The sequence below is a fragment of the Planococcus citri genome, chromosome 1 (genome assembly GCF_950023065.1).
Source record: "Planococcus citri chromosome 1, ihPlaCitr1.1, whole genome shotgun sequence".
NCBI classification, from domain to species: domain Eukaryota; kingdom Metazoa; phylum Arthropoda; class Insecta; order Hemiptera; family Pseudococcidae; genus Planococcus; species Planococcus citri.
Genome location: NC_088677.1, coordinates 82,097,009 through 82,124,905, shown reverse-complemented (window position 1 = coordinate 82,124,905; position 27,897 = coordinate 82,097,009). Strand labels below are relative to the sequence as shown.

General features: G+C 36.0%; 2 protein-coding genes and 2 long non-coding RNA genes across 4 annotated transcripts in view; 2 read left to right on the top strand and 2 right to left on the bottom strand.

Moving 5' to 3' along the window:
* LOC135837771 (plexin-A4-like) overlaps positions 1–1,300 on the top strand; it is a 64,362-nt gene extending 63,062 nt beyond the window's left edge. The window contains exons 5-8 of the mRNA XM_065353159.1: positions 26–219; positions 389–529; positions 667–769; positions 1,019–1,300. Coding sequence (XP_065209231.1) covers positions 26–219; positions 389–529; positions 667–769; positions 1,019–1,120 — 540 coding nt within the window. The 3' untranslated portion in view covers positions 1,121–1,300. The remainder of the gene's footprint in view (positions 1–25; positions 220–388; positions 530–666; positions 770–1,018) is intronic.
* Positions 1–27,897, bottom strand: part of LOC135837814 (uncharacterized) — a 76,435-nt gene that overhangs the window by 14,149 nt on the left and 34,389 nt on the right. The window contains exon 2 of the long non-coding RNA XR_010557258.1: positions 1,365–1,489. This is a non-coding gene — a long non-coding RNA (uncharacterized LOC135837814). The remainder of the gene's footprint in view (positions 1–1,364; positions 1,490–27,897) is intronic.
* On the top strand, positions 20,979–22,158 carry LOC135837807 (uncharacterized). Its single transcript, XR_010557256.1, has 2 exons — positions 20,979–21,205; positions 21,298–22,158. It is a non-coding gene; the product is annotated as an uncharacterized LOC135837807 (long non-coding RNA).
* Positions 24,276–26,595, bottom strand: LOC135837790 (uncharacterized). The gene is made up of 2 exons (XM_065353180.1): positions 25,897–26,595; positions 24,276–25,817 (listed from the first exon to the last, which is right to left on the bottom strand). The coding sequence occupies exon 2, from the start codon at positions 25,815–25,817 to the stop codon at positions 24,564–24,566; it is 1,254 nt and encodes a 417-aa protein (XP_065209252.1). The 5' UTR covers positions 25,897–26,595; the 3' UTR covers positions 24,276–24,563.

Here is a 27,897-nt window from a genome sequence, read left to right as displayed (position 1 = left end):
TAATAAATATTTTTCAATTCCTCAGCTAATTCACCGAGACCTCGCTGCTCGAAATATCCTGATATTTGACGATTATGTGCTGAAAATAGCTGATTTTGGATTAGCCAAAGATATTCGAAATTCTGACTACTATAAACAAAAGTCCAAAGGCAGATTTCCAGTAAAATGGATAGCACCTGAAACCATAACGCATCGACGTCATTCAACAAAATCTGATGTGTAAGTGTAGCAATGAACATGAGAAATGCATAATAATGTAGAGTATTTAGGTAGGAAAAGCGATCGATTACATACATTTAATTACGTACCTATAGAGCTTTTCAACAATTTAGCTTCAATTTTTATACCTTGAATATAAGAATGTACCTACATTTATTAATACACACAGATGGTCGTACGGCATATTACTTTGGGAGATAGTGACTTTTGGCGAAGTTCCTTATGCTACGTACGACGACGCAAAAAAACTACTAAAAGACATTCGATCAGGATACCGTATGAAAAAACCAGAAGGCTGTTCGATGGACACGTACGTACCTATAGACTTCAAGTAGTCGACAAAATCACTAATTTCCGATATTTATATCATTTTTGTCCAGAAACCAATGAATGCCCATAATTAATGTATAGGATAGGTATATTGTAATGCCGAAATTTCTGTAACAGGTACTGCCTAATGCTTAAATGCTGGAACCATTTGCCAGAAAATCGACCAGACTTTACAAGAATAATTCATGATTTAGAAGTCATGCTAAAAAAGATAGATCCAGTAAGTCAATAGTTTTTTACCATTCAGAAGATAAGTTCGCACCTTTGGAGTGCCTAATAAGGTTATATATTTTAAAAAATCAATTTTGAGATTTTTGTACCTTTGGATGTTATTTTTACACGCTGCATTCGAAAATGTTAGCTTGTTTGAAATGTAAACCTTATTATACTCGTTCATCGAAGGTGTGAATTCTACCCTTTACTACTCTGGTGATTATGAAAAGTGTTAAAAAATTCAATTTGCGCCTAGGTAATCGAAGAATCGGATTCGGATTGCTCAAGCATTAGCTCAATGTCTAGCCACAGCCACAAGGCAAATGAAAGCAATAGTTTACTGTCAGACACTTCTTGAAAATATAGAAAACAGACGTTTTTTTTTTGTAAACGAACCTAGACTAAATTCGATTCAACCAAATGTACATAATACGTATTTGTAACTTTAATACGTGGCATACAAACCTTACCTATTGCAACTAAGCTGATTAGCTGAAGGTATTAAATACTTAAGTATATTCAATAATTGTTCATACACAGCCATAAATATATACCTATAGGTACGTATAATTTTGCTATTGTATAATTATTCTTCGACTTACCGCAAAAATTCTGCACCTTGTTCAACATTCATTGATCGAAACACGTCGTGCGACAGTAGTATTTCAATGGTAATGATGAGATATTGTGATATCCGCTCAAGTATTCAAATTATTCGACAAGAATCCTGAAACCAAAAAAAAATTTTCAAATAATTAGAATTTGCAAAATAAGAGGAACAGGAAACATTATGTAAAAGGTTATAAATGCAAGAGGCAAGAAGCTCCGAATACGAAGCTAACTCTGTACTTGCAATTCTTCAGCAATTGCAATACGAATTCCAGATAGGTTATCAGATTAAAAATATGTATGAACTTCTTCGTCAACTTTCAAATTTGAGGTTTGACATTTTTTTCATTTGGTTGCAACGTCAGTGAGAAAAATTCAAATTGATAGATGTTGATGGGATGACATCAAACGAACAAAGCAAAACTCGGTGATTTTTCCACGTAATTATGAATTATCTACATGGTAACATCACGTGATGTATGGGTAAACATGTCTGAATGTGTGTAAACTTGGTAGGACTATTGGAATGTGAATTTGAGAAAATTGTTTGCATTGATCAGAACAATGAAAATTCATCCCTACTAAAATTTCTGATGAATAATTATGATGACCCCAAAAATTGAATATTTAGGTGGTAATAAATTTCCTTATTGGGTAATGAAAGTCCATGTTGTGATATCAAAATCATAAATTGGATCTATACATCAGAAAAATCTAACCATCACCCTTGATTCATGTAAAATTCCATGAAAAGATATGAAAATGTAAAACACGTCAACATTTTCGCTGTGTTCTGCTTGGTTGAAGGGCTCGTTGAAATTTTTATCGGAATAATAAAATGATAACGCTGGATTTCTCATCATTCAACGAACGGTGCCTTTGTCACCTAACATAACTCATCCATTATTAATAGGTAAATTTTATACCTAAAATAGTGCTTCACAGTTACCTATACCGCGATGGTGGTTTTAAGTATTTCAAATCTTGCGTTTCATTTTCATATTTTGCCGAACGAAATCTTTATCGCAAAATCATTAGAAGGCGGTAAGTAAGAAACATAAAACTATGTACCTCTACCTACACTATAACGTAAGATGATCACCTAGGTACTTCCCTAGGTAAAATACAGGGGGGGGGGGCGTGAAAAAATGCATTTATATTTTATTGCCAAGGAATATTTTTTTTTTTTTCTTTTTCTGATTCTAATCATTGAAGAACTTCTTTTACACGTGGCTTCAATTTTGATTTCATGTTTACATATTATACGAATCCTTTTGAGAAATAATTTTTGTATTTTTTAACGTCAACTTTGATTTTAAGAGAAAACTACTTACGTATTCAGAAATTCATTTTCTCATTTTTGAATCTCCGTTATAAAAAGTCTTTTTAGAAATGGAAAGAGTTGATATTATCATGGAAGATGGATACCATTGAGAAACTTCCGCGTGAAAAATTTCATATCCACACCCCCTCCCCTTTTTCGACACTTCAATAACACTTTTCTCAGCCCCATTTCAACCAATTTTGAAAATTTTTAAGTATGTTATGTATATCCTTATTAGGTATCCCCACAAAAATTTTCAACCCCTCCCCTCATATTTACCCCTCAAAATGGTGTTTTTTTTCATTTTTTTATGCCTATTAAGAATCAAGATTGCAAGGTACAATTTTAGAAACACGTTTTTTTGGATATATTTTTGACCCCCAAACACCATGTACCTTTTCCGAAATTTTTGGTTTGGTGCGTCGCGCTGAAACGTTGGAAACATGTGTGTTAAGGGGGGGGGGGTGAAATGAGAATTTTGGGAAGCATGAATATCAATGATTAGGGGGTCGTTTTCTTATGATTCGATACCGCTGAGCACGAATATGACGTCCGATTTTGTTTTACATTCACACAGCCCCCACCTCAAGTTTTGATATTTTCAAAATAAACTTACTTTGATGATTTTGGTGTCGTTTTCTTACGATTCGATACCGCTGAGTACGAATATGACGTCAGATTTTCTGCTACACTCACACAGCCCCTCCGAAGCCCTCAGCCCCCTCCTGAATTTCAACTTTTTTTGAAGTTATGCTACTTTAACAACATATGGAATATTACGTAGTTTCTAAAAAAAGCTTGATTGAATTGGTTGTAGTTTGTAAATAAATGGGTAATTCTCAAAAAAAAAAGAGGTCAATTTTGATATGCATAAATTTGAAAAACAAAAATCATTTTTTTTTGAAAATTTCAAGTGGGTATCATTTGCATAGGTGTCCCAGATCCCTTTTCCAGTGTTGGCCTCAATTCAATCCCCTGCACTGTTGGCCCTGACTCTCCCCCCCCCCCAAACGGCGCGGCGATAATTAGGAATCGACCCTCATCGATGTGTAGTATGTCGGTTGATATGTTTTCAAAATTGTAGTACATATTCGAATCTGGAGTTTTTACCGGCTTTTCGTAGAAAAGTCAGGTACTGTATTTGTCTCAACTGTGACAGTTTCGGTCCGGAGTAAATTTTCTTTGCGTTTTGGGGTGTTGGGATCATTGTGGGGCCATTAGTTTTTTTTCAGGTTTCCTTAAAGTTTATATATATATAGATATATATATATATATAGTCGTTGGACGGTAGTCTGGCATCCAAGAATATATACGGGAGACTGGCATCCCTATGTCAGTGTTGCACTTTTTCAACTTTGAAGGCACAGTTATGTTTTATTTTATCAACTGAAGACTTATATTCACTTACGAAGTTCAGGTATGCAGAAAATAATTTTGCTGGTAATGTGGCTTCTGGTGTGTAAACGACTTAGTGGCATCATGCGATGTTGCCAAAAAGATTGATGCCAGGTTACCATATATACTTCGTGAAGCCACTTTACCACATATACACGTGATGCCAGGTTACCGCATATACTTCATGATGTCATTTTACCACATATACTGGTGATGCCGGGTTACCCTATATACTTCGTGAAGCCACTTTACCACGTATACGAGTGATGCCAAATTACCTCATATATTTTTGATGCCTCAGCCATAATCAATCTCCTACGACTCGTGATCTAGAGTTTCTATCTCAAATCGAATGCGTCAGTTCAAATAGAATACTTCGAAATTAGGTCAAAAGCTGTCTAATTTTATTCAACAGATTAGTTAATGTTACTTATTCGAGTGATTTTGCGAGAATTTGTATTTTTTTTTTTTCAGTCAAAAGCTGTCTAATTTTATTCAACAGATTAGTTAATGTTACTTATTCGAGTGATTTTGCGAGAATTTGTATTTTTTTTTTTTTCAGTATTTGACCAATCACAGAAATTTTTTAATCAGACTTTCGCATTTGAATCGAGATAGAAAAGCTTTGACAGGTGTGTAAAGGTCATTCGACGACCCTTACGAGTGATTTGAATTTTTCAGACCCCTTTAAATCGAACTTGCACATTTCATTCGATATGGAAATGCTTTTCACATACCTACGTAAAGCTCATTTAAAAGATCAGTATGCCGAAGCGACTCTACAAAAAATTAAAATATTCGCAAAAACCGTCGAATGACCTTTTCACATCTGTCATTAGCGTTCTCTTGTACTAAGAAATGCGAAAGTTTGATAAAAAGCCGTCTGAATGCATTCAAAAGTAGGTTATTGTATTCAAAAGCGCGATATAGTTCGAGAAAAACACTAAGAATTTTCGCAATGGTCGATAAACAACTGCTAAGCAAAAATTTGATTAAATGGACTCTAAAAAATTTAAAAAGCAGGTCCGAAATCTTTTAAACCGCACAAAGGTAGGTCGAAAGAGCAGGCCAAAATTCATCACAATTTTAAGTGCTAAAGTGCCTTTATCGATTTCTGGTGAATTTTCAAAAATCATATTTTGGCCAAAAATGTGAGAAAAATGACCTAAAAAAGCTGAAATTTGGGACATACTCTGTTTTCGACCTGCCAAATCGATTGGAAACTGTTTGAAGTCGTCTTGAGCAGTTCTGGAACCTCCAGCAGATTTTTGGAATTCGAAATTCTTACAAAATTTCATCAAATGGAGTTGAAAAGCCGAAATTCATTCTGCAAACTAATTTCAATATGCCACGAAGTCGACTGCAAGCGGATTTCAAGTCGTTTTGGAGCTCCCAGCGACTTTTTGAAAATTACTCGAGCCTCCAGTAGATTTTTGAAACTTGAAATTTCCCCAAAATTTCATCAAATGGAGATGGAAAGCCGAAATTAACTCTGCACTCAAATTTTAACACCCTCTGAAGACGACTGCAGGTGAGTTCAAGTCATTTTGGAGCTTCCAGCGACTTTTTTAAAATTACTGGATTCTCCACCAGATTTTTGAAACTTGAAATTTTCACAAATTTTCAATGGAGTTGGAAAGCCGAAATACTCTGCCTAATTTCAATACAGTGTCAAGTCGACTGCATGGTGGTTTCAAAAGATTTTGAATCTTCCAGCTACGTTTAGGAAATTTAAATTTTCCTAAAAACACCATGAAACCTTTCAAGAATTCGCTGGAGGCTCCAAAATGACTTGAACCCACCTGAAGTCGTCTTCAGAGGGTGTTAAAATTTGAGTGCAGAGTTAATTTCGGCTTTTCATCTCCATTTGATGAAATTTTGGGGAAATTTCAAGTTTTAAAAATCTACTGGAAGCTCGAGTAGTTTTCAAAAAGTCGCTGGAGGCTCCAAAACGACTTGAAATCCGCTTGCAGTCGACTTCGTAGCATAGTGAGAACTGCTCAAAACGACTCCAAACAGTTTCCAATGTATTTGGCAGGTCGAAAACAGGGTATATCCCGAATTTCAGCTTTTTAGATCAATTTGGTAAAATTTTGATTTTTTCTCACATTTTTGGCCAAAATATGATTTTTGAAAATTCACCAAAAATCGATAAAGGCACTTTAGCATTTGAAATTTTGACATGTGATGAATTTTGGCCTGCTCTTTCGATCTACCTTTGTGCGGTTTAAAAGATTTCTACAAGTCCTATGTTGGAATCCAAAATCTTCGATTTCAGCTGTCCCCTGTCAATCAAAATGGCCGCCATTTTGTAAGTAGGGTAAGTAGGGTCATTTGTTTTCAGAACAAGACCTAGAAATGTTCCTTAGGACTCCCCCTTTGAGAAAAAAGTTGTCCCGGAGGATCGACAGGGGGTGCAATTAACCCTTATGTGGGCTCCCCGACTGTAATTACTTATAAGAACATTTCATTTTCGATTTTGTAAAAAAAATAAAACAAACAAACAAACAAATTAGCCTAAGAAGAGCAAGGGCAAAAGCATTTGAAAAGTCTTATTTTGATAAGTAAAAGAACGATGTTTTTTATGGGAAATCACCAATTTTTTGGCTTGAAAATTTCAAAATTTGACTGATTTTTTTAGAAGTTTCAGTTTTGAAAAAGAATGGCAAAAAGGTCCGAACAATGTGAGGGCAATAGCTCTCAAAATATCACGTTTTGAGAAGTAAATAAAATTGTATACTACCTATGTGAGGAGTTTATTTTCGAATTTAAACATTTTTTAAAGTTTGAATAATTGATGTTGAAAATTTACGTTTCTTAGGCCTAAAATTTTCAAAAAAAAATGTCCCCAAATCCAAGACTACAAAAAAATTTGAAGAGACAACTTTAGATTATTTGAGACATTTCCAAAGGAAACAAATTGCTAATTCCAAAGTTGAAGCAGTGTGCACGAAAATAACAATTACAGCTTCTGAAATTGATTTTTCGTTATTTTTGGAAACTTTGTTTTGAAGATTTTGGATTTAAAAATTTGTACTATATTGAACACATATTTTGAAAATTTCGCTCAAAAATCACAGAATTTATATTACGAGAAAAAAGACAATTTTCAAATGCAAAGCAGGTCTATCAAATTTTTCGAAATCCTGCAGACACTTTTTTTTCAAAATTAATTCGTTGTAAGTTATCATAACTGTCCAGATTGTCGAAAACAATTTCCAAAAGTTGAAGCTGCCTATTGTTGGGGGCCCGCATAAGGATCTACTGAGCATCCCTGCCAATCCTCCCAGGCAATTTTTCCCTAAAGGAGGAGTTCTAAAGAACATTTCTAGCCATTGTCCTCAAAAAACTGGCCATGCGTACACAATGCCTGCCATTTTGATTGACAGATCAGCTGAAATTGCAGATTTTGCGTTCCAACGTAGGACTTGCTCGTAATTTTATAAACCGTACAATGGCAGATCGAATGAGCAGGCAAAAGTTTAACACCTGTCAAAAATTTCAAGAGCTTAAGTGCACTTTTCGATTTTTGGTGAATTTTTGAAAATCGAATTTAAGCCACAAATGAGTGAGAAAATCAAATTGATGTGAAAACTGAAATTTAGGATGTACCCTGTTTTCGACCTGTCAAATCGATTGCAAAACGTTTGAAACAGTTTTGAGTAGTTCTGGAGCCTCCAGCAGAATTTTGAAACTTGAACTTCCATGATATTTCATCAAAACCAAACTTCATCCTGCAAACTAATTTCAATACACCACGAAGTCGACTGCAGGTGAATTTCAGATCGTTTGGAGCTTCCAGCGATATTTTAGAAATCATTGGAGCCTCCGGGAGATTTTTGAAACCTAAAATTTTTACAAAATTTCATGAGATGGAGTTGGAAAGCCGAAATTCACTATGCGCAGTACGCACTATCAATTCGGGCAGATTTTGTGGCATTTTTTAAAGAACTAAAGTTTTTAAAAAGGTGTAGAAGGCTCCAAAATGGATTGAAACTACCAGCAATCTATTTCGGAGAAATGCCAAAAGAGGATGTTAACTGAATTGTATCGTTTTCCCTCAAACCAAGGAGGAAGAGTAAATTTTTGAAATTTTCAAAGAAGTGTGAAATCGAATAAATTGATGCACAAAAATACGTTTCAAACAGGAGTCGGGTCATTCCATGTCAACTCAACCAACGTTTTTGGGTCATGTCTTTCGATTTCGCTCAAATTTTTTTTGCAATATGTACCCACCCAGTAAGTAAGAAAGCCGCAATCAGTTTGGTCCCAGCCCCCTCAGGGGGCGGGTGGGGGGGCTTCCATTATTTGCACATTGTCTCGAGGTACTCAACTTCAGCAGCCCATTTCTCCAGAACTATGATACTTTGATCAAAACTGATTTCACAATTCGAAAGGGCATTGAATTTTGAACTTTTTAAGCATTCTGAAATTTTCAAAAGTTGAAAGTTGAACTTTCAATTTGAAAGTTCAAATTTCAAAATGGCGCTGTAAGTGGGAGCTACCATTTAAAATTTTGAAAAAATTTCCATAGATGTACATTTTGATACTTTTTTGAAATATTGAGGTTTCGAGATGGAACTCTTTGACGGAGGGGGAGCACCCCCACCCCCAATTTTGGGCGAAATTTTCGAAAGAAAATCTGGGGCATGTGATACATCAAATTCTATGTTTTTGGGGACGCTGAACACGAATATGACGTCAGATTTTTGATAGGACCCCATCCACGGCCCCCAGCACCTCCCCAAAGGGGGTAAAAGTTTAAAAAAGCGTTTTGTTCGTGTGACACATGGAATAGTATGTTTTTGGTGACGCTGAACACGAATATGACGTTAGATTTGTGATTGGACCCATCCACGGGGCCCCAACATTTTTTTTGGAATTTTACCAATTGGTGGAGGTTCTGGGGGCCTTGGGTGAAGTCGATTCGAAAAACTAAGGCAATATTCGTGTTCAGCGATATCGAAAACATACTATTTCATGTGTCACACGAATGTGACCATTTTTTGGGGGGGTCCTCCCCTTTGGGGAGGTGCTGGGGGCTGTGGACGGGTCAAATCCAAAATCTGACGTCATATTCGTGTTCAGCGTCACCAAAAACATACTATTCCATGTGTCACACGAACAAAACGCTTTTTTAAACTTTTACCCCCTTTGGGGAGGTGCTGGGGGCCGTGGATGGGGTCCTATCAAAAATCTGACGTCATATTCGTGTTCAGCGTCCCCAAAAACATAGAATTTGATGTATCACATGCCCCAGATTTTCTTTCGAAAATTTCGCCCAAAATTGGGGGTGGGGGTGCTCCCCCTCCGTCAAAGAGTTCCATCTCGAAACCTCAATATTTCAAAAAAGTATCAAAATGTACATCTATGGAAATTTTTTCAAAATTTTAAATGGTAGCTCCCACTTACAGCGCCATTTTGAAATTTGAACTTTCAAATTGAAAGTTCAACTTTCAACTTTTGAAAATTTCAGAATGCTTAAAAAGTTCAAAATTCAATGCCCTTTCGAACTGTGAAATCAGTTTTGATCAAAGTATCATAGTTCTGGAGAAATGGGCTGCTGAAGTTGAGTACCTCGAGACAATGTGCAAATAATGGAAGCCCCCCCACCCGCCCCCTGAGGGGGCTGGGACTAAACTGATTGCGGCTTTCTTACTTACTGGGTGGGTACATATTGTAAAAAAAAATTGAGCGAAATCGAAAGACATGACTTTCAAAATCGCCTTTTTTTGGTTGAGTTGACATGGAATGACCCAGTCGCGATGCCGATTTTTTAAATAAAAATACCTAACGGGTAAGTACGTAATCTGTCAAGGTCATTAACAGGCACCACTCACGAGCAAGCAAGCTTTAGATTATTTGAACGAGTTTTATGGCGTTTTTTGGAAAATCTAAATTTCAAAAAAGTAGCTGGTAGCTTCTAAAACATCTTGAAACCACTGCAGTCCACTTCATATCGAATTGAAAATTTCGGCTATCTAACTCCATTTGATAAGATTGTGTGAAAATTTCAAGTTTTAAAAATGTGCTGCTGGAGACTCAAGGAATAAAAGTTGCTGAAAGCTCCAAAATCACTTGGCCCCTTCGACTTTCCACCTACATTTAATGTGATTTTTGTGAAAATTTTCAAGTTTCAAAGATCTACTGGAGGCTTCAGTAATTTAAAAAAAGCCAGTGGAGGCTCCAAAACTACTTGAAATTCACCTGCAGCCGACTTCGTAGCGTATTGAAATTAGTTTGCGGAATGAAGTTCGGCTTTCTAACTACATTTGATAAAATTTCATGAAAGTTCACGTTTCAAAAATTTGCTGGAGGATCTAGAAATATTCAAACGGTTTGAAACAGTTTCCAATCGATATGGCAGGTCGAAAATAGGGTATACCCTAAACTTAAGCTTTCTACAAGTACGTCAATTTGATTTCTTCCCTCATTGTTGGCATAAATTTGATTTTCAAAAATTCACCAAAGTCGAAAAAGGCACTTTATCACTCGAAATTTTTACAGGTGATGAATTTTTGCCTGCTCTTTCAAACTACCTACTATTGCGATTTTGAGCGCATGTATCCGAAATTGTACATACAATTTTAAAAACTTACATTATCACTGATAATAAAGCAATTTCCGAAATCGAAGCAACACAGCTATCTACTCTCTAAATTTGAAGCAGTGAAATTTCACTGCTTAGCAGTCACGACATTTTGGCTTCTTAAAAGCAATAGTTTTTTACTGCAAAACAGTGAAAAATCTACTGCATTGGTCAGTAAAAATCATTTTTATGATCAATATTTTTTAAAGTTTGAATGATAGATTTTTAGAAAGTTTGATTTTTAAAAAACAGACAGGCCTGAGCCTGAGCCACAAATGTGCTATTCAAGTTCCAAAAATACTCGGCAAATAAATACTTTTAGTAAGACTAAAAATGTTGTGTCTCTGTCATCCATGAAGGTCCAAAAAGTAGCTGCAAGCTTCAAAACGACTTGAAACCACCAGCAGTCAACTTTATAGCATACTGAAATTAGTTTTCAGATTGAATTTTGGCTCTCTAACTCCATTTGAAGAAATTTTGTTGAAATTTCAAATTTCAAAAATGTGCTGAAGGTTCTAAAAATTTTCAGAAAAAGGCAGTAGGCTCCAAAATGATTTGAACCCATCTACAGTGGATTTTACATCTTGTTGATAGTGGAGTACAGAGTAAACCTTGGATTTCCAGCTCTGGTAAAATTTCGATTCTGAATGCGATTCAAAATTGATGCGCGATTCGAATCACCCCATCTCTGGTTATTCGAGTAATTCTGCGAGAATTTGTACTTCTTTTCTGTCTTTGATCAACCATTGAAGTTTTTAAATCAGGCTTTTGCATTTGAATCGAGATAGAAACGCTTTGGTAGGTGTGTAAAGGTAATTCGACGACCTTTGCGAGTGATTTAAATTTTTCAGACCCCTTTAAATCGACTTTGCGCATTTAATTTGAGATGGAAATAGTTTTCCCATACGTGTACAGCTCATTCAAAAGATCAATACTCCAAAGCGAATCTAAAAAAAATAAAATATTTGCAAAAGTCGCCGGAAAATCTTTTTACATCTGTCATTACTCATTAGCGTTCCCTTCTCCTAAGAAATGCGAAAGTTTGATAAAATTAGTCTGAATAAATTCAAAAGTAGGTTATCGCATTCAAAAGCTCAATATGGTTCAAGAAAAACACCAAGAATTTTTGCAAAGGTCGCTAAACAACTGCTACATGTAGGCAAATGCTATTTTATTTCAAATCAGAAGCAAACATTTGATTAAATGGACTTCAAAAAATGTCAAAAGCAGGTCAATGTTTTCAAAGGTGCAATACATCAAAAAGTTGAACGAAAAAAATTTAAAACACTCGAGATAGTAGTTGGAACGTCCTGTCGCACAGTGGGCTGTGAGCACCCTCAAAATGCCTGTAATTCAAAAACTTATAATGAATTCTAAAACAATGGTACAATAATATCCTCCCTTATGTTTTTGGGGTCGCTGAATACAAATTTGACAATATTTTTTTCGTAGGGGTGAATCGGGAAATTCCAGTGGCTGGTAATTCTTGAGATAGTGTATTTCAAGTTGTCAATTGCCATTTTTGACCGAAAGTGACCCAACGACCTCCACAGTCAATTGTAGTGAAAAATCGTAGGGAATTTTGTTAAAATGTTACAAATTTTTTCTTACCGGGACTTTGACGACTCCTCAACATAAAATTCTTCATCCCCCACCCTTCACCCTTCCTTCACCTTCGAAAACGTACATTTTGACATATCACACATCATTATGGTCAAATTTTGAATTTTTCACTGTTTTCACCCCCTTCATCCCCCACCATTCACTCCTACGAAAAAAATATTGTCAGATTCGTGATCTACACTCTCAAAAACATACATTCCGACATATCACACATTATTATGATCGAATTTTGAATTTTTCACCCCCTTCACCCCCCACTATTCACCCCTACGAAAAAAATAATGTCAAATTCGTATTCTGCGACCTCGAAAACATACATTTCGACATATCACACATTATTATGATCGAATTTTGAATTTTTCACCCCCTTCACCCCCCACTATTCACCCCTACGAAAAAAATATTGTCAGATTCGTGATCTACACCCTCAAAAACATACATTTCGACATATCACACATCATTATTGTCAAATTTTGGATTTTTCACCCCCTTCACCCCCTCACTCATCACCCCTACGAAAAAAATATTGCCAGATTCGTGATCTACACCCTCAAAAACATACATTTCGACATATCACACATCATTATTGTCAAATTTTGGATTTTTCACCCCCTTCACCCCCTCACCCATCACCCCTACAAAAAAAATATTGTCAAATTCGTGTTCTGCGACCCCAAAAACATAAGGGAGAATATTACTGTACCATTGTTTTAGGATTCACTGTAAGTTTTTGAATTACAGGCGTTTTGAGGGTGCTCACAGCCAACTGTGCATCGTCCTGGCAAGGCATCAGCCTTTCCAGGAAAAACTATGATGGCGCATTACCATTTATCGTCTATTAGCACCGTTGCCAAAAATTGATGCGAGTTTGTCCCTTAACAACAATTCCAAAACCTTCATACAAACGCTCGAGCAGCGCACTCTACCCGTTTGGCGCGTACATCATAGGGGTAAGGGGTGGTAGTATATATGGTAATGTGGCATCAACAATTTGACCAGTTTTCCGGCATCTATACGACTAGACTTAGCCAAAAAACAGTGATGTTAATCCGGCATCCGTAAAATGATGCCACTTTGTAAAAAAGAAGCCAGATTACCGTTTAACGAAAAAAAAAGATGCCAGATGGGCCCTGAATAAATCTACTCATAATTGATGTACTTGTGGCACCATTTTATATACTTTACACACGTTCAGGCACCAAAATTTACGTTGTGGCACCACCAAATGGTGCCACAACGTATTTTATTTAAAATTGTGTGGAATGTCATCAGGGCACTGCCAGGGGTCGTTAGGCAAATTTTTGTAATGGTGCCACAACGACATTTAAAAGTCCCTTTTAACATACTGGTAAAATTATATAGTCAACAGACGTTGTGGCACCATTTTCAGGTCTCATTGGTTTTCGATGTATTCTTTTGTAAAAATTCGTTGTAAAATGTTTCGATTAGATGGCACTGTTGCTTGTACCCTTAATCATCACTCTGTACTCATATAATATAGAGGCACCAGTTGGTTTTTATTAATGAATAAACCGTTGCCAGAAAAACGCTCGCGTAAATGACTAAGTTTTCTTCACTTGCTACCTGGTGCCACAGCGACGTTCAACTAAATGGTGCCATAACGTTACAAAAGTAGATATTGATATATATATATGTGTTTATGTACCAATTTTGTGGCAGAGTAAACTCGAAACCTATGAAATTTTGAACAAAGTGCTTTATCCCTCCCGACTGGTGTATTGTCGAAATTTTGAGATTTCGAGTTTTATTAAAATCGGTTCAGGCGTTCCCTCGATATTTCAGATTAAGTGATATTTTTTGTCATTTTTGCGTCCTTTTGCAGACTTCCTCATCAGTTTTGTTTTTGGTATACCTATTTTTTTCTAAGAATAACTATTTTGCTTAGCAATAATCAGTAACGTCTGTCTTAATATACCCAAACGATTTCTCAGTTTATTTATTGTTAGGAATTTGATGGAAAGTCGGTTCACGTGTTCCTCTGATAGTTCAGCTTAGGTAGGCCTAATTGATTTTTGGTGGCATTTTTGCAGACTTTTGCAGACTTCCTCATCAGTTTTGTTTTTGGTACATCTATTTTTTTAAAAGCATAAATGTTTTGCTTAGCAATCACCAATGTCTGTCTTAATACCCAAACGATTTCTCAGTTTATTTCTTGTTTCGAAATATTTAAGTTTCGAGATGGGACTCTTTGACGGGGGGGAGCACCCTCACCCCCAATTTTGGGTGAAACTTTCAAAAGAAAATCTGGGGCATGTGATATATCGAATTGTATGTTTTCGGTGACGCTGAACACGAATATGACGTCAGATTTTTGATTGGACCCCATCCACGGCCACCGGCACCTCCCCAAAGGGGGTAAATATTCAAAAAAGTGTTTTGTTCGTGCGACACATGAAATAGTATTTTTCTTGTAACGCTGAATACGAATATGGTGCGAAACATGAAAAGCATTGTTTTGATGCCTCTTCCATCCCTCAACTTAGGCCTGTTCTCATTTTTTTTCAATACCTATCCTAAAAAAAATCTTTAAAATCCTAAAATTTTGAAAGCCAAAAAATAAACTCCTTGCATATAAAAAACATGGCTTTTAATTCTCTCAGAATACAACTTTTTAAATGTCACTGTTCACGCTTAATATGTTTTTAATACGTTTTTTAATTCTGAAAAGCCGGTTATCTCACGCTTTTTTGCGTGAGTGTTTTTTTTTTCTGCAGAGGTGGTGGGTGAGGCGCGGGGAGGAGGAAAATGTCAAATTTTGCTTGAGACCAGTGAACCAATGCAGCCACTCACCAGAAAAAAATGTATTGGGAAGCTAGCAAAAATAATTAAAAATTGCTCTAAAATTGGCGCAATAACACTGTATGACAATTTTCAAATGTGTAATGTGAGCTTCCTATGGACTGATTGCGATTGCAATTTGCACAATAATAAACCTTTAATGTGTTCTATGATAATGAGAATGTGTCAATTTTTTTCCAAAAAATGAAGTTCATGACACATTTATTTTCAAAAACATGACGTGTGACAGGCAAGTTGAAGGACATTTGTGGTATAACATCGAATGTACAACAATGAAAGGAAGGGCTAAAAATCTCAATACCAAATGTGAAATGTGTGTGTGTGTGTGTGTGTGTGTGTGTGTGTGTGTGTGTGGGTTTACAAACTATACGTTGTTCGGCCACACCCTTGAAATTTCACGTGCGTTGTTCGGACCCAAAACGTTGTTCGGACTTTAGGTAGGTCCGAACAACGTTTTAACCATTTTTTCGTGATCTACGAGTAATTTTAGCCATGGCAAAATTATCAAAAGTGGTTCATGTAAAAAGTCCTTGGAACGTATAGAACACATGATGTTTTTTTAGCTGATACACCCAACTTGATATACACATGGAACCACTGCAGCGGGTGTAAGTAATATGAATTTACCTATACGTTGTTCGGACCTTATTTTTGTCTAACCCTGCATACCATGTTCGGACTCGTATTGCAACGTTGCCGCTGAAATCAACGGCAAACACACAACATGTTATAACCAAGTCCAGACACCGTCACTACGTATTGGTGATACCTATTGAACACACATTTTGAAAATAATTTCACTCAAAAATCACAGAAATTATATTACGAGAAGGAAAAACAATTTTCAAATGCAAAGCAGCTCTATCAAATTTTTCAAAATCCTACGGACAACTTTTTTCAAAATTGATTCGTTGTAAGTTATCATAACTGTCCAGACTGTCGAAAGCAATTTCCAAAAGTTGAAGCTGCCTAATAGTTGGGGGGCCCGCAGCTTTTCATTTTTAACACATGTCAAAATTTTCAAGTGCTCGTGTCTTTTTCGATTTTTGATGAATTTTTGAAAATCGAATTTAGGCCACAAATGAGTGGGAAAATCAAATTGATGTAGAAAACTGAAATTTAGGATATACCCTATTTTCGACCTGCCAAATCGATTGGAAAATGTTTCAAACAGTTTTAACTAGTTCTGGAGCCAACAGCAGATTTTTGAAACTTGAACTTCCATGAAATTTCATCACATAACCAAACTCCATCTTGCAAACTAATTTCAATACGCCACGAAGCCGACTGCGGGTGGATTTTTCAGATCGTTTGGAACTTCCAGCGACGCAAGCTTCAGATTTTTTGAACGGGTTTTATGGCGTTTTTTGGAAAATTGAAATTTTCAAAAAGTAGCTGATAGCTTTTAAACCACTTGAAACCACTGCAGTCCACTTTATATCGTATTGAAAATTTCGGCTATCAAACACCATTTGATAAAAGTATGTGAAAACATTTGATAAAATTAGATACTTATGTGAAAATTTCAAGTTTTAAAAATGTGCTGGAGACTCGAGAAATTTTTAAAAAGTCGCTGAAGCCTCCAAAATCACTTGAACCCTTCGACTTTCCATCTACATTCGATGTGATTTTGTGGAAATTTTCAAGTTTCAAACATTTACTGGAGGCTTCAGTAATTTTCAAAAAGTCACTGGAGGCTACAAAACTACTTGAAATTCACCTGCAGTTGGTTTCGTAGCTACCTGAAATTAGTTTGCGGAATGAAGTTCGGCTTTCTAACTCCATTTGATGAAATTTCGTGGAAGTTCAAGTTTTAAAAATCTGGTGGAGACTCCAGTAATTTAAAAAAATTCACTGGGGGCTCCAAAATGACTTGAACCCACCTAAAGTCGGTGCAAAGTAAATTTCGGCTTTCCATCTCCATTCAATGAAATTTTGGGGAGATTTCGAGTTTCAAAAATCTACTGGAGGCTCAGAAAGCAATTTCCGAAATCGAAGCAACACAGCTAATTAAAATCAAATCAAAGCGTTAGAAAATTTTACTACGACTAAAAAATATATTTCCAAAGTTAAACTGATAAAATCGATTTTTTTTCCGGAAAAAGTGAGGGCAAAAGCAAGTAGAAATTTTTTTTAGTATGTGAGGAGTTTATTTTTGAATTTGAACATTTTTGAAGTTTGAATGATAGATTTTTAAAAAGTTTGATTTGAAAAAACAAAAACAGGCAGGCCTGATCCTGAGCCTAAAATGTGCCATTCAAGTTCCAAAAAAGTCGGCAAATATGTAAATCCCTTTAGCAAGACTAAAAATGTTCAAAATTTATCTACTTCGTTGAGTTTTAGCAAATTCGACAAATTTACCGATATGTTTCCAAGATTTGACTACCTATTTGGGGAGGGTCCACCTCCCCATTATCATCCATAGTTTTGTGTCTGTCAGCCATGAAGGTCCAAAAAGTAGCTGCAAGCTTCAAAACGACTTGAAACCACCTGCAGTCAGCTTCATAGCGTTCTGAAATTAGTTTGCAGATTAAATTTTGGTTCTCTAACTCCATTTTATGAAATTTTGTTGAAACAAGTTTCAAAAATGTGCAGAAAGTTCTAAAAATTTTCAAAAAGTGGCAGGAGGCTCCAAATTGACTTGAACCCATCTGCAGTGGATTTTACAGCTTGTTGATAGTGGAGTACAGAGTAAACTTTGGTCTTCCAATTCCAGTAAAATTTCAATTAATTCTGAATGCGATTCAAAATTGATCCGCGATTCGAATCGTCCCATCTCTAGTTATTCGAGTAATTTTGTAGGAGTTTGTATTTTTTTTCTGCCTTTGACCAACCATTGTAATTTTTTAATCAGACTTCTGCATTTGAATTGAGATAGAAACGCTCTGGCAGGTGTGTAAAGGTAATTCGACGACCTTTGCGAGTGATTTAAATTTTTCAGACCCCTTTAAATCGAGCTTGCGCATTTAATTTGAGATGTAAATGCTTATTCACATACGTGTAAAGCTCATATTCAAAAGATCAATGCACCAAAGCGAATCTAAAAAAATTAAAATATTCGCAAAAGTTGTCGGAAAAGTCACATCTGCCATTAGCGTTCCCTTGTCGTATAAATGCGAAAGTTTGATAAAAATTGATCTGCCATAAATTCAAAAGTAGGTTATCGCATTCAAAAGCTCAATATGGTTCGGGAAAAACACTAGAATTTTCGCAAAGGTCGCTGAACAACTGCTACATATATGCAAATGTTATTTTATTCCAAATCAAAAGAAAAAAACCTGATTAAATGGACTCCAAAAAATTTTAAAAGTAGGCCAATGTCTTCAAAGGTGCAATACATCAAAATGTTGAACAAAATAAAAAATTGAAAACACATGGAAGTCATTATACAAGTCCAACCAACGTATATAAAATTTCATACTTACATACACATGGAAGTCCAATCTTGGATCATAATGTTAGAAATTTGATGAATGTAACTTGTATTCATAGGTCCGAGCATCGCTCATAAGACACTCTGTTTGTGTGACTAAGATAGGTGGCAACATTGCAAATTAGGTCCGAAGAACGTATGCGAAAATTCATAACTATTTGTGTATAATGTCCCAACAACGTATACAAAATTTCATACTTGCATTTACATAGAAGTCCGATCATGTACTGTGAAGTTTGAAACAAAAGTGTATATAACTTACACTTAGGGTCCCGTCATCGCACGTGAAATGCGTACTTTTAAAAAATAGAGTTGAAGGAAATTTACAACAACCACCCTGTTCTATTTTTAGAATCAATTCTAAAGGTATTGAAAAGATGTACATAAACCTATACCATCCTTCAATATTTAAAAAAAATAGGGGTCCGAACAACGCATGTGAGAAATTAGGGTCCCATCTTGGTAGAGTTCGTCGGTAATGATGTGTGTGTGTGTGTGTGTGTGTGTGTGTGTGGGGGGGGGGGGTGATCCTTACATGGACCAAAAAAAAATTCCTGCTAAAACCTTTGAGAAATTTGCCATGTACACGAATTTCACCTTTTTTTGAGAATTACCCAGATAGCATGTTCTATAATTTCATATGTGGCTTTAATTTCCAAAATAATGGAAATTCAGGAGGTGTAAAGACTGTTGTAATCTTTTACTTGCACCTGCGGTGCTAAAGTCTTACATGGTCTAACTTCACCCTAACGACCTAGTTAGACCTATACCTAGTGCTAAGCACAGATAGGCACTGGCGATTTACCGCCTCGTATACCTACTCTTCGGAGATAATATGAAATATAAATTATGCATATAGAGAAATATGAATAAAATGAATACTCGGTCGACTATAACGTTACATTAGCTTTATTGTTAATTAAGCACTGTATTATACATAGTCTGATTATATTACGTAAATAGAATTACGATTTAAATAAAGGAAGCGAGTACACAGTAGTCGCAAATACGTGTTAAAAACACCACCCAGGGACAAGGACATCTATGCCGGATAGGGCAGGTCTGACATAAATGACTCATTATGAGAATTTAGAGATGCTGCAGTTCATCTCTTGAGTAACCACGATCCAATCCAATAGTCCATTACGTAAAAGATATTCCATATCCCAGTAATTATTAGGTGGAAAGTACGTGCTCCATACGTCGAACGTACTGATAGGGCTCCGCACCTCGACCTATCTATTGAATGGGAACTAAGCTCTCGCTTAGTGAGTCCGTGGTTGACTGAAGTTGTGATCGGATAACGTGAAACACTTCACTGACGCGAACTAAACCGCTAGATAGCGTGGTTACGTAAGAGAATTGAGCGAAAGGTAGAAGGAGAACAATTTTCCCTCACCTAAGCGACGGAAAATGGCGCAATTCCTCCCTTTACATTGCCCCGAGTGTTTACTTATAGGAATATGTAACCACTCTAACAAATAAAAAGGGAGAATGACCCATGTGCCCTATCCTTGCCCCGGGTGTTTACATGTTGCTATTGAAATAAATAAATATAAACAAAACAAATTAACAAAATCTTCTTATCACATATGGAATCATAGTGATTACAAACTAAAAAATATAACTTCTGGGAGAAAAAGGATAAAAATAATTATAGTAAAAGACATGAAAAGAACATTTGAGATATATATATATATCAAATATTAAGTGAGATTAAATTACGTAATACAGAATAGTCAGATTACAATTGGGAATGTCAACAAATCGAACAGGAGATCGAAAATACATAACGGAATTTTGCCAATATTACAGTATGTTTTACATGTGTATATTATTACGTTGCTTTATGCTATTGTTTACATGAATTTATTTATTGTTTCAGGTTCCAAGAGAGATGCTGCGTATCTTGACTTATGTCTTCTTCGTGATTTGCTTTTTTCCGGGAAGTAAGAATTACGTAAAGTTGATAAGTTTCCAACTGTTCGATACTTTGTGACGTGATTTCGTTCTACAGGTGCTTACTCAGCAAGAAGAGGTAATAAACCCAACACAGCCTCTAGGATGATGCGATGATCAAGAAATGGACATTTATCAATTATCTTTTCCGGTAACGTTCGATCCAGTATGCTTTCGAGTTGTTTTATGTAGTTTGTATTGTGAGTATCTTTTTTCGATATGCTGATGGCTTCTAACCAATTTCTGAATTTCTTCGTTTTATCACTATGTATCGTGTGTTTTATAGGTGGTATGACGTAGATTTTCTTTACGCCTGAGTTATTCAACGTCTTAATCAGCGCATTGAAATCGTCTCTCATTTTTTCTTCGTTAACGGTTTCATGGAGATCTTTATGACCTATTGATATCAGAACTTTTTTAGGTAATTTCGTCACGTTCTTTGCGATTGATCTATTTAAATCTGTTGTTGATATAAAACCATTTACATAATCATTATATTCCAGTTTTTCAGTATAAGCTTGATCACCGGCTATCGCAAAATGGACCATTTGATGTACCAGGCCATCGCCCAGCATCCAGTACTGCTGCAAAAAGAAAATAGTCTCCGTTCCTTTATTTCGTAACGTAAGTGTAGCTCCGGTTGTGTATAGGTTATATCGAAACTTTCTACACGTCGAACCGAATTCATCAGGTATGGATGTTTTTAGTGTCATTCTTCTGATTTCTTCTTGAAAAATCTTTCTGGTTACCGGTAAATGAACTACTTGTTCTTTTTTGTCATAGGTTGGGATTGTTAGTCGATTTCGGTAATTTTTTACGTCACGAATCGCTCCAAAATGTCCTGGCTTGAGAGGGCTACGAGTTTGGTTGTTATCTATAATGGACTCGAACTTATTCTGTTCATATTTCGTTCTATATCGATTGATAGCATTTCGTCGGTGAGTATTACGTAAAGGCGTTCTTGGTACATATCGTGAACCTGATGGCTTAAGTATTACTTTTAGATTTTTTGTATTAATCGGTTTTCTTTCAGGAGACTTGCGGCGTATTTGAATCATAGTTTTGCTGGTTTTGGTTGGCGATGATAGTTTTTTCGGTGGTGATTTCTCCAGCGGGATTTTGAATTCATCTGTTTTTTCTTTTTGTAGATGTTCATGTTTCCAATTCGTATCCTCGTCCGGTCTTGGTCTGGGCCTTGCCCAAGTGATTTGTTGCAGCTTGAGCAAGTAATGATGTTTACTCGTATTGCTTCCATTTTCTTCCTAGTTGGTTCAGAATACGGCTTTTCTTCCATGAATTACGTTACGAAGATGAAATCTGGTGCCCAGGATTGAACGGAACTGGATACGCTTGGTAATAATCGAATTCGGATTACGTAAGATGAAAATTTTTCTTTGGCCAAGCACGACGATCTGCTACACGTGTCTGAGAGTCTGTTGGACGTTCTATATTGTAATCCAATGTACTTTATACATATTTTATTGATGTATTGTTTTGTACTTACGTGTAACTATTGTCTTGGTGGATTATTTTCGATGTGTTATTTGTAATAACTTCTTGGTAGCATTAAACTTTTGAATTTTACTAAGCTGTTGTACTTGTACGAAATAAAATACCATTTGTTATCTCAATGTCTCACTGTAACTTCTTTAACTGTGGTTTTATTTTTCACGTTATTTCATGTTTGGTTTTTTTATTTTGTTCGAACACTTTGTACGATTTTGCTGTGTGTTGTTAGAGTTGTGCTAACGAATGAGATTGCTCTTTAAATAAATGAAATTTGCTCTCACGATGATAAATTTTATTTTATTTCCTATAAAATAAGTAACGAGTAAAAACATAAAGAAACCTGCGACGAATACTTAGGACATTAGTAAGGAACATCATTGAAATTTCCACGACTGCTGGAATTATTAGATGCGTTACGTTATCTTAATAATTACTATATTAATAGTATACATGCAGGATATCCTATAAATATAAATCGCATAGTTTATTCCACGACTGCTGGAATTGCTTAGTTGTTACATTAGTCTTATAGCATATACACATTCTCATATAGGTTTACACGATATATTCCCGTTTTGGATATACTTTATTACGTTAATTATGCATTACGTAATGTCTCAATACCGATGCGTTCTTCGTATTCTCTGTATCTTTCTTCTGTTATCGTATCAGGTTGTTCGGGTACTTGAGTCAGGAATAATTCGCTTTCATCGTGTATATCTGTTGCTATCAAAGAAACCATTTCGTAGTTCGCCGTATATGTTGGAAAGATATTTTCTTGACGATCTATAAAATATGGAATCGGGTGCTTCTGGTATAATTCTTCGAACTGCTCCATATAAATAAGATCTGCGCCTTTTATTTTCACCGCCTCTTCTTTTAACCATTTATTAAACTGCTCTGCTTTTAGCGCATATTTCTCCATGGCTGCATAGGAATAGATCATGGGTATCAGTAGAATCCTCTTGGCACCTTTGCTGATCATTAGGTGTAATAGTTGCTTCGTGTTTTTTATTACGTTACGATAGATTTCTTTTCTGACGTCGTGGTTTCCGATGGATACTGCTAACATGGGAGGCAATTGTCTAATAGCATGTATAAGATGGTTTTTTAGTTTCTTCGGGGATAGGGTGCCTGTCAGTAGTAATGAATTCATCATAGTTGTCCGTAGAGGCTTGTTTTCGTATAGGCCTTCCCAGGCCATGGCGCAGAGTGCCCCGTCGCCGACCATCATATAGTTTCCCATGAAATAGCATTTAACGTTATATCCGCGAGGGTGTTTGTAAGTATATTGGGTGATAAAGTCGGTTTGAATTTTGTCGGTAAATCGCTCAGAATATCGTGTTGTTACGTCACTGTTGAAATAAAATCCTTTCTTGAAGTATTCTCTTCGTAATTCGTTGATGTTGTATTCGATCGGTATGTCGTAGGTTTTTCTGTTGTCTTAATTGATTACATTCGCGTTCGGTTTCTTTCAGCTTCGATTCTAGGTATGCAATTCGCTTTTCGAGTTTGATTTTTTCCCCTTCTTCGTAACGTAATCGTTCGTCTCTGTCTTTTAGCTTCTTCTCCAATTGTTGACGGTAATTCTCTTGGAACATTTTTTCTTTTCGGAAATCGTCTGCTAAAATCTTGTAACCTTTTTCTTTATTACGTAGCTCTTGATCGTTTAGGTGGAACCGTTTTTCCATTCGGGTTAGGTCTTTTTCCAATGTCGCGATTTTATCATCCTTCATTGCAATTGATTTTTCTAGTTCGATATTTCTTCTACCATATTCGGTCATTAGATTTTGAATTGGCTCGGCTGCTGACATTAATTCGCGGTATACTTTCGGCTTTACGTCTGTTGAACATTTTCACGTGTTTAATGTTGGTTTATTGATCATTTACTTTGGTATCTTAGTGATTGTTGAAGCTTACCTTCTCGATCCATTTCTTTGTCTCTGTTCATTTCGACACGATATTAAAATCGCCACTATAAACGATGCTACCGGTTAGAATACTCCAGTTATGGTTTAACACAGTGTTTTAATAATTTTTAATTTACTTTGGTACAGCAATTACTCAAATTCGGACAAAACACATTCAACTAGTTGTTTACTTTTGAAATGTGTTAGAAGACATTTCTGATTGGTTTACGGAAAAGATCCCCACCACTGCCTTTCATGTGTTTTGGAAAATGGTTTCTCAGCTGATAACTACTTTGTATGTTTTTGTATGTTGCAATTTTTGTTTTACGAGTGGTTGTTGAAATTTGCAGTGATGAATTAAAATTTACTTCTCCTTAATTTGAGAATGATATTCAGCTTTTGTCATCTTTACTCAGGTTATAAATTGAACACGTATGTTATCAAAATAATTCGACACAGGTAAGGAAAATGATAATTTTATTCTTCTTCTTGATATAGATTATAACTAATAACTAAAATTGATATATTTCTTCTTATTACAGGTTTATCTTACGTAATGTGAATCGATATTTCTATTTCTAGATTGATTATTGAACTAAATTTATTACGTGAAAGTGATGAGAGATGTCTTTAGTCTGCGTGTGCAACAAATCGTTCGATTAAGAATAAAGCTATCTGTAGATGTGTTTCTGGTGACAATACTAGAGATTGAGACCCGATAACGTAATCTGGAATTTGCTCATCAATGATTTCTTCCAGCCCTCGTAGGTAGTGTACGATAACACCATCTGCTTGATTTTGTAGAAATGCCCTGTAGCAATTTCTCGCACGGTGATTAATTGATCCAACTCTTCTGTTCGGTATAGGTGCTAGGAATATTTGATTAACGCCGCGGTAGATAAGATGTTTTATTATCGCCTTGATGTCGTCGTAGGTTTCATGCTTTCTTGCCGCATCGTCGATTTGCGCTTCGCCGAAAGAAATTAGAATCGATCGCGGTATTCTGATCAAATATTTGTCGATGTTTTCGATTAATGTTTTTCTTGTGATTCCGGCTCTGGATAATGAGTTAGTCCTCCATCTTTTTCTTCTTTCTTGATTATTGGTAATCGCTAAATCCACTAAGTCGTGTACTAGGCCATCGCCCATACACATGACGCCGTTTAGGAAGTAAGTCGTAGTGCTACCAGATGGCGAATTTGCTAAGTATCTCGTAACGTAAGCGTAGTCGTGATCTCGTTCGAATGAGTTGGAATCCATTAACGTCTGAGGTATTTTTGTACAGATATGTAAATCTAGTTCCCGGATTACTTCCATTACATTACGTAAAGTCCTTGGTAAGAAATGATGGCATTCGGCAAGTACGTTCCGATTGTCACAGGGTCTGTTTTCGTTACGTTGTGTTCTTGGTGCTTCTATTGATAATTGCTCAATCTGTAGTCGCAATTCGTTAATCGTATTAGCTTCTCTACGTTCAGTAAGTAAGTTTCGATGATTAGCTTCGTGGAGCTCTATCATTAGTTGACTTCTCTCTCTGCGGATATTTGTATGCTCAACATGTAGTTCAGACAGCTGTCGCTCGAGATCTATCATGTTTTCTAGGTACTCCGATTCGTCGATCAATAGAGGAAACCGTTGCACTGTAAAAGTCACTGGATAAATGGTTCGATCATCCAACTGCCCAGTGCACATAGGCACCATACAAGGCGTAGGAATGCGGAATTCAGGTCCGAAGTCATAGATTATTTCCTTACGGCAACGTTCATGAAGCACATGAGAACATGATGAAGTCCTCACGAGTGCTTGAGTTGGCAGGAGGGCAAACTTACAAATGCCACATGTTGGAAGCGAGATGGAATAATCATTCGTCGAGTTGTCAGCCATCTGTGGATTTACACATGCGGTCAAATTTCCATAACGTAATTGTAACGATGTTAATTATATGTATATGAGATTATGTTACCTTGATATTGCTGGAACAATTTACGTAAATAATAACGAACTGGAAACTGGAAGAATTCTTCGCAAGTGAAATTCAACACGTTCAATCGGTATTACGTAAGTGAACACCAAAATAAAATCAATTTTGAAAAATTCACTCAGGTTTTCGCACGGACGAATATAACTTGATGAAGTTAGTACGTTGAGAGTCAGAGAGGATTTTAACAACGAGATAATTGATAGCTAGAAACCGCTTTCTGTATTGTTTGGTTGAAACATGCGCAATACTCTCATCATAATTTAGTTTTTTATTCCGTTTTCGTAGGTTGTATCTTTGGTTAGCAGTGGACTTGATCAAGTTTCGTTCTGTGTCGTTTTTGACAACTTCTTTCAGGATTGAGTCAAATTCAGCTTGCTTATCAGTCGACAGATTGTTACGTAAGCTTCGTTTTATCATTTTGAATTCATCATTGTTATTTTTGGCTTGTTTGGTTGATGATTTAGCAACAAATTCTTCTAGTAGTTCCTTTTGGTTCGTGAATTCCAGCATTTTTTGCTCCAGCGTTCTGTTATTGAACTTCGAACGGAGTTTAGGCTCTTTACGCAGCATTTCTTGTTGATGTAACGTTAGGTAGGATATAATTTGTCGAACGCTTATCAGTTTCTTATCTTCGCTAAATTTGATGTGTACTAATTCATAACAATTTTTTCCAGCACGTACGACGATCAGATATGGACCAGAACGTTTTGTATACAATTTTTCGGTTGTTCCTTTATCCGATGAAGATTGCTTGTGATTCGTAATCATCACCAGTTCACCAGGTTGGTGTAATCGTAAATCTCCTAGTTTATCATTGAACTTTTGTTCTTCTTGTTGTCGTTTTAATTTACGTTTTTCTGCGTTTAGATTGATTAGTGCTTGGTGGTCTGTCATCTCATCAATCCTGGAGTCATCAAAGTCATCTGTATAAACTGCTTTACGTGCCAGCTGGTCTGCTATACAGTTTCCGTAGTCAGTCTGTCTTGCATACGTGTGATGGAGTTGGAAATATTCAAATTGTATTTTCAATGCTGCGATTTCTTCGAATAATTCTTTATGATACACAGGTTTGTTTGACGAATTTTTCCATTGGTTAGCTTTCCATTTATTGTATTCCGTATTGATTGCAGTAGTGAGGTATTGTGAATCCGAAAATATCAATAATTTGGTGACTTTATTACGTAACATTATTTCCATAGCAGTTTTCAGTGCTATTAACTCGGCTAAATTATTCGTATTAATGTATTTTTCGTGATTGATTCTTTCAGATACGTTTTTAGTACCTTCTGGATGCCAGCAAATCCCAATACCCGCTACTGCGTCTTCGCTTCCGTTATCAGCACAGGCTCCATCCACAAAAATCCATACGTATCCGTCACTAGCAGTGTATACGTCGTTTAACATATCCAATGGAGTTTCTAAAAGTTTAGCACTCGTTACTGAAGGTAAAATTTTTTCTTTTATTTTACGTCTGGTAGCTTTTAATTCGAATTTTGCATTAATGGGTACATAATTTACAGGTAAACCGGTTTCAAATCCTGGTAATTGCCACAATTCATCTGGGATTATTTCGACTTCATTTGGACGATGGTTAATTTCATTTTCGATGGTTTTGATATGTTGATGCCAACCATGGTGAGTATAAGCACCGTCACTATCAAGGTTAATCTTTACTCGAAGGTGTTCTCCAATTAATCTCATCGTTCTTTCTACAATATTCGATTGAGGATTGTATGGAGTTGATTTTCCATTTTGTATACGATAACGTTTGAGTAACTTCTTCCAAATGTTGTTCTTGAATTGTACTGCATTATCAGTGTTTATTTTTCGTATCTTATGTCCTAGTGTAACAATTTCCTTAATAACTTCTTCCATTGTATCTGCTACCCCTTTTTGTTTGATGCTAATTAGTAAACGTAACCATATTTTTCCAGAGAAGACATCTTTGGCTACGAATACGTATTTTGGTTCGTCAGACTCATT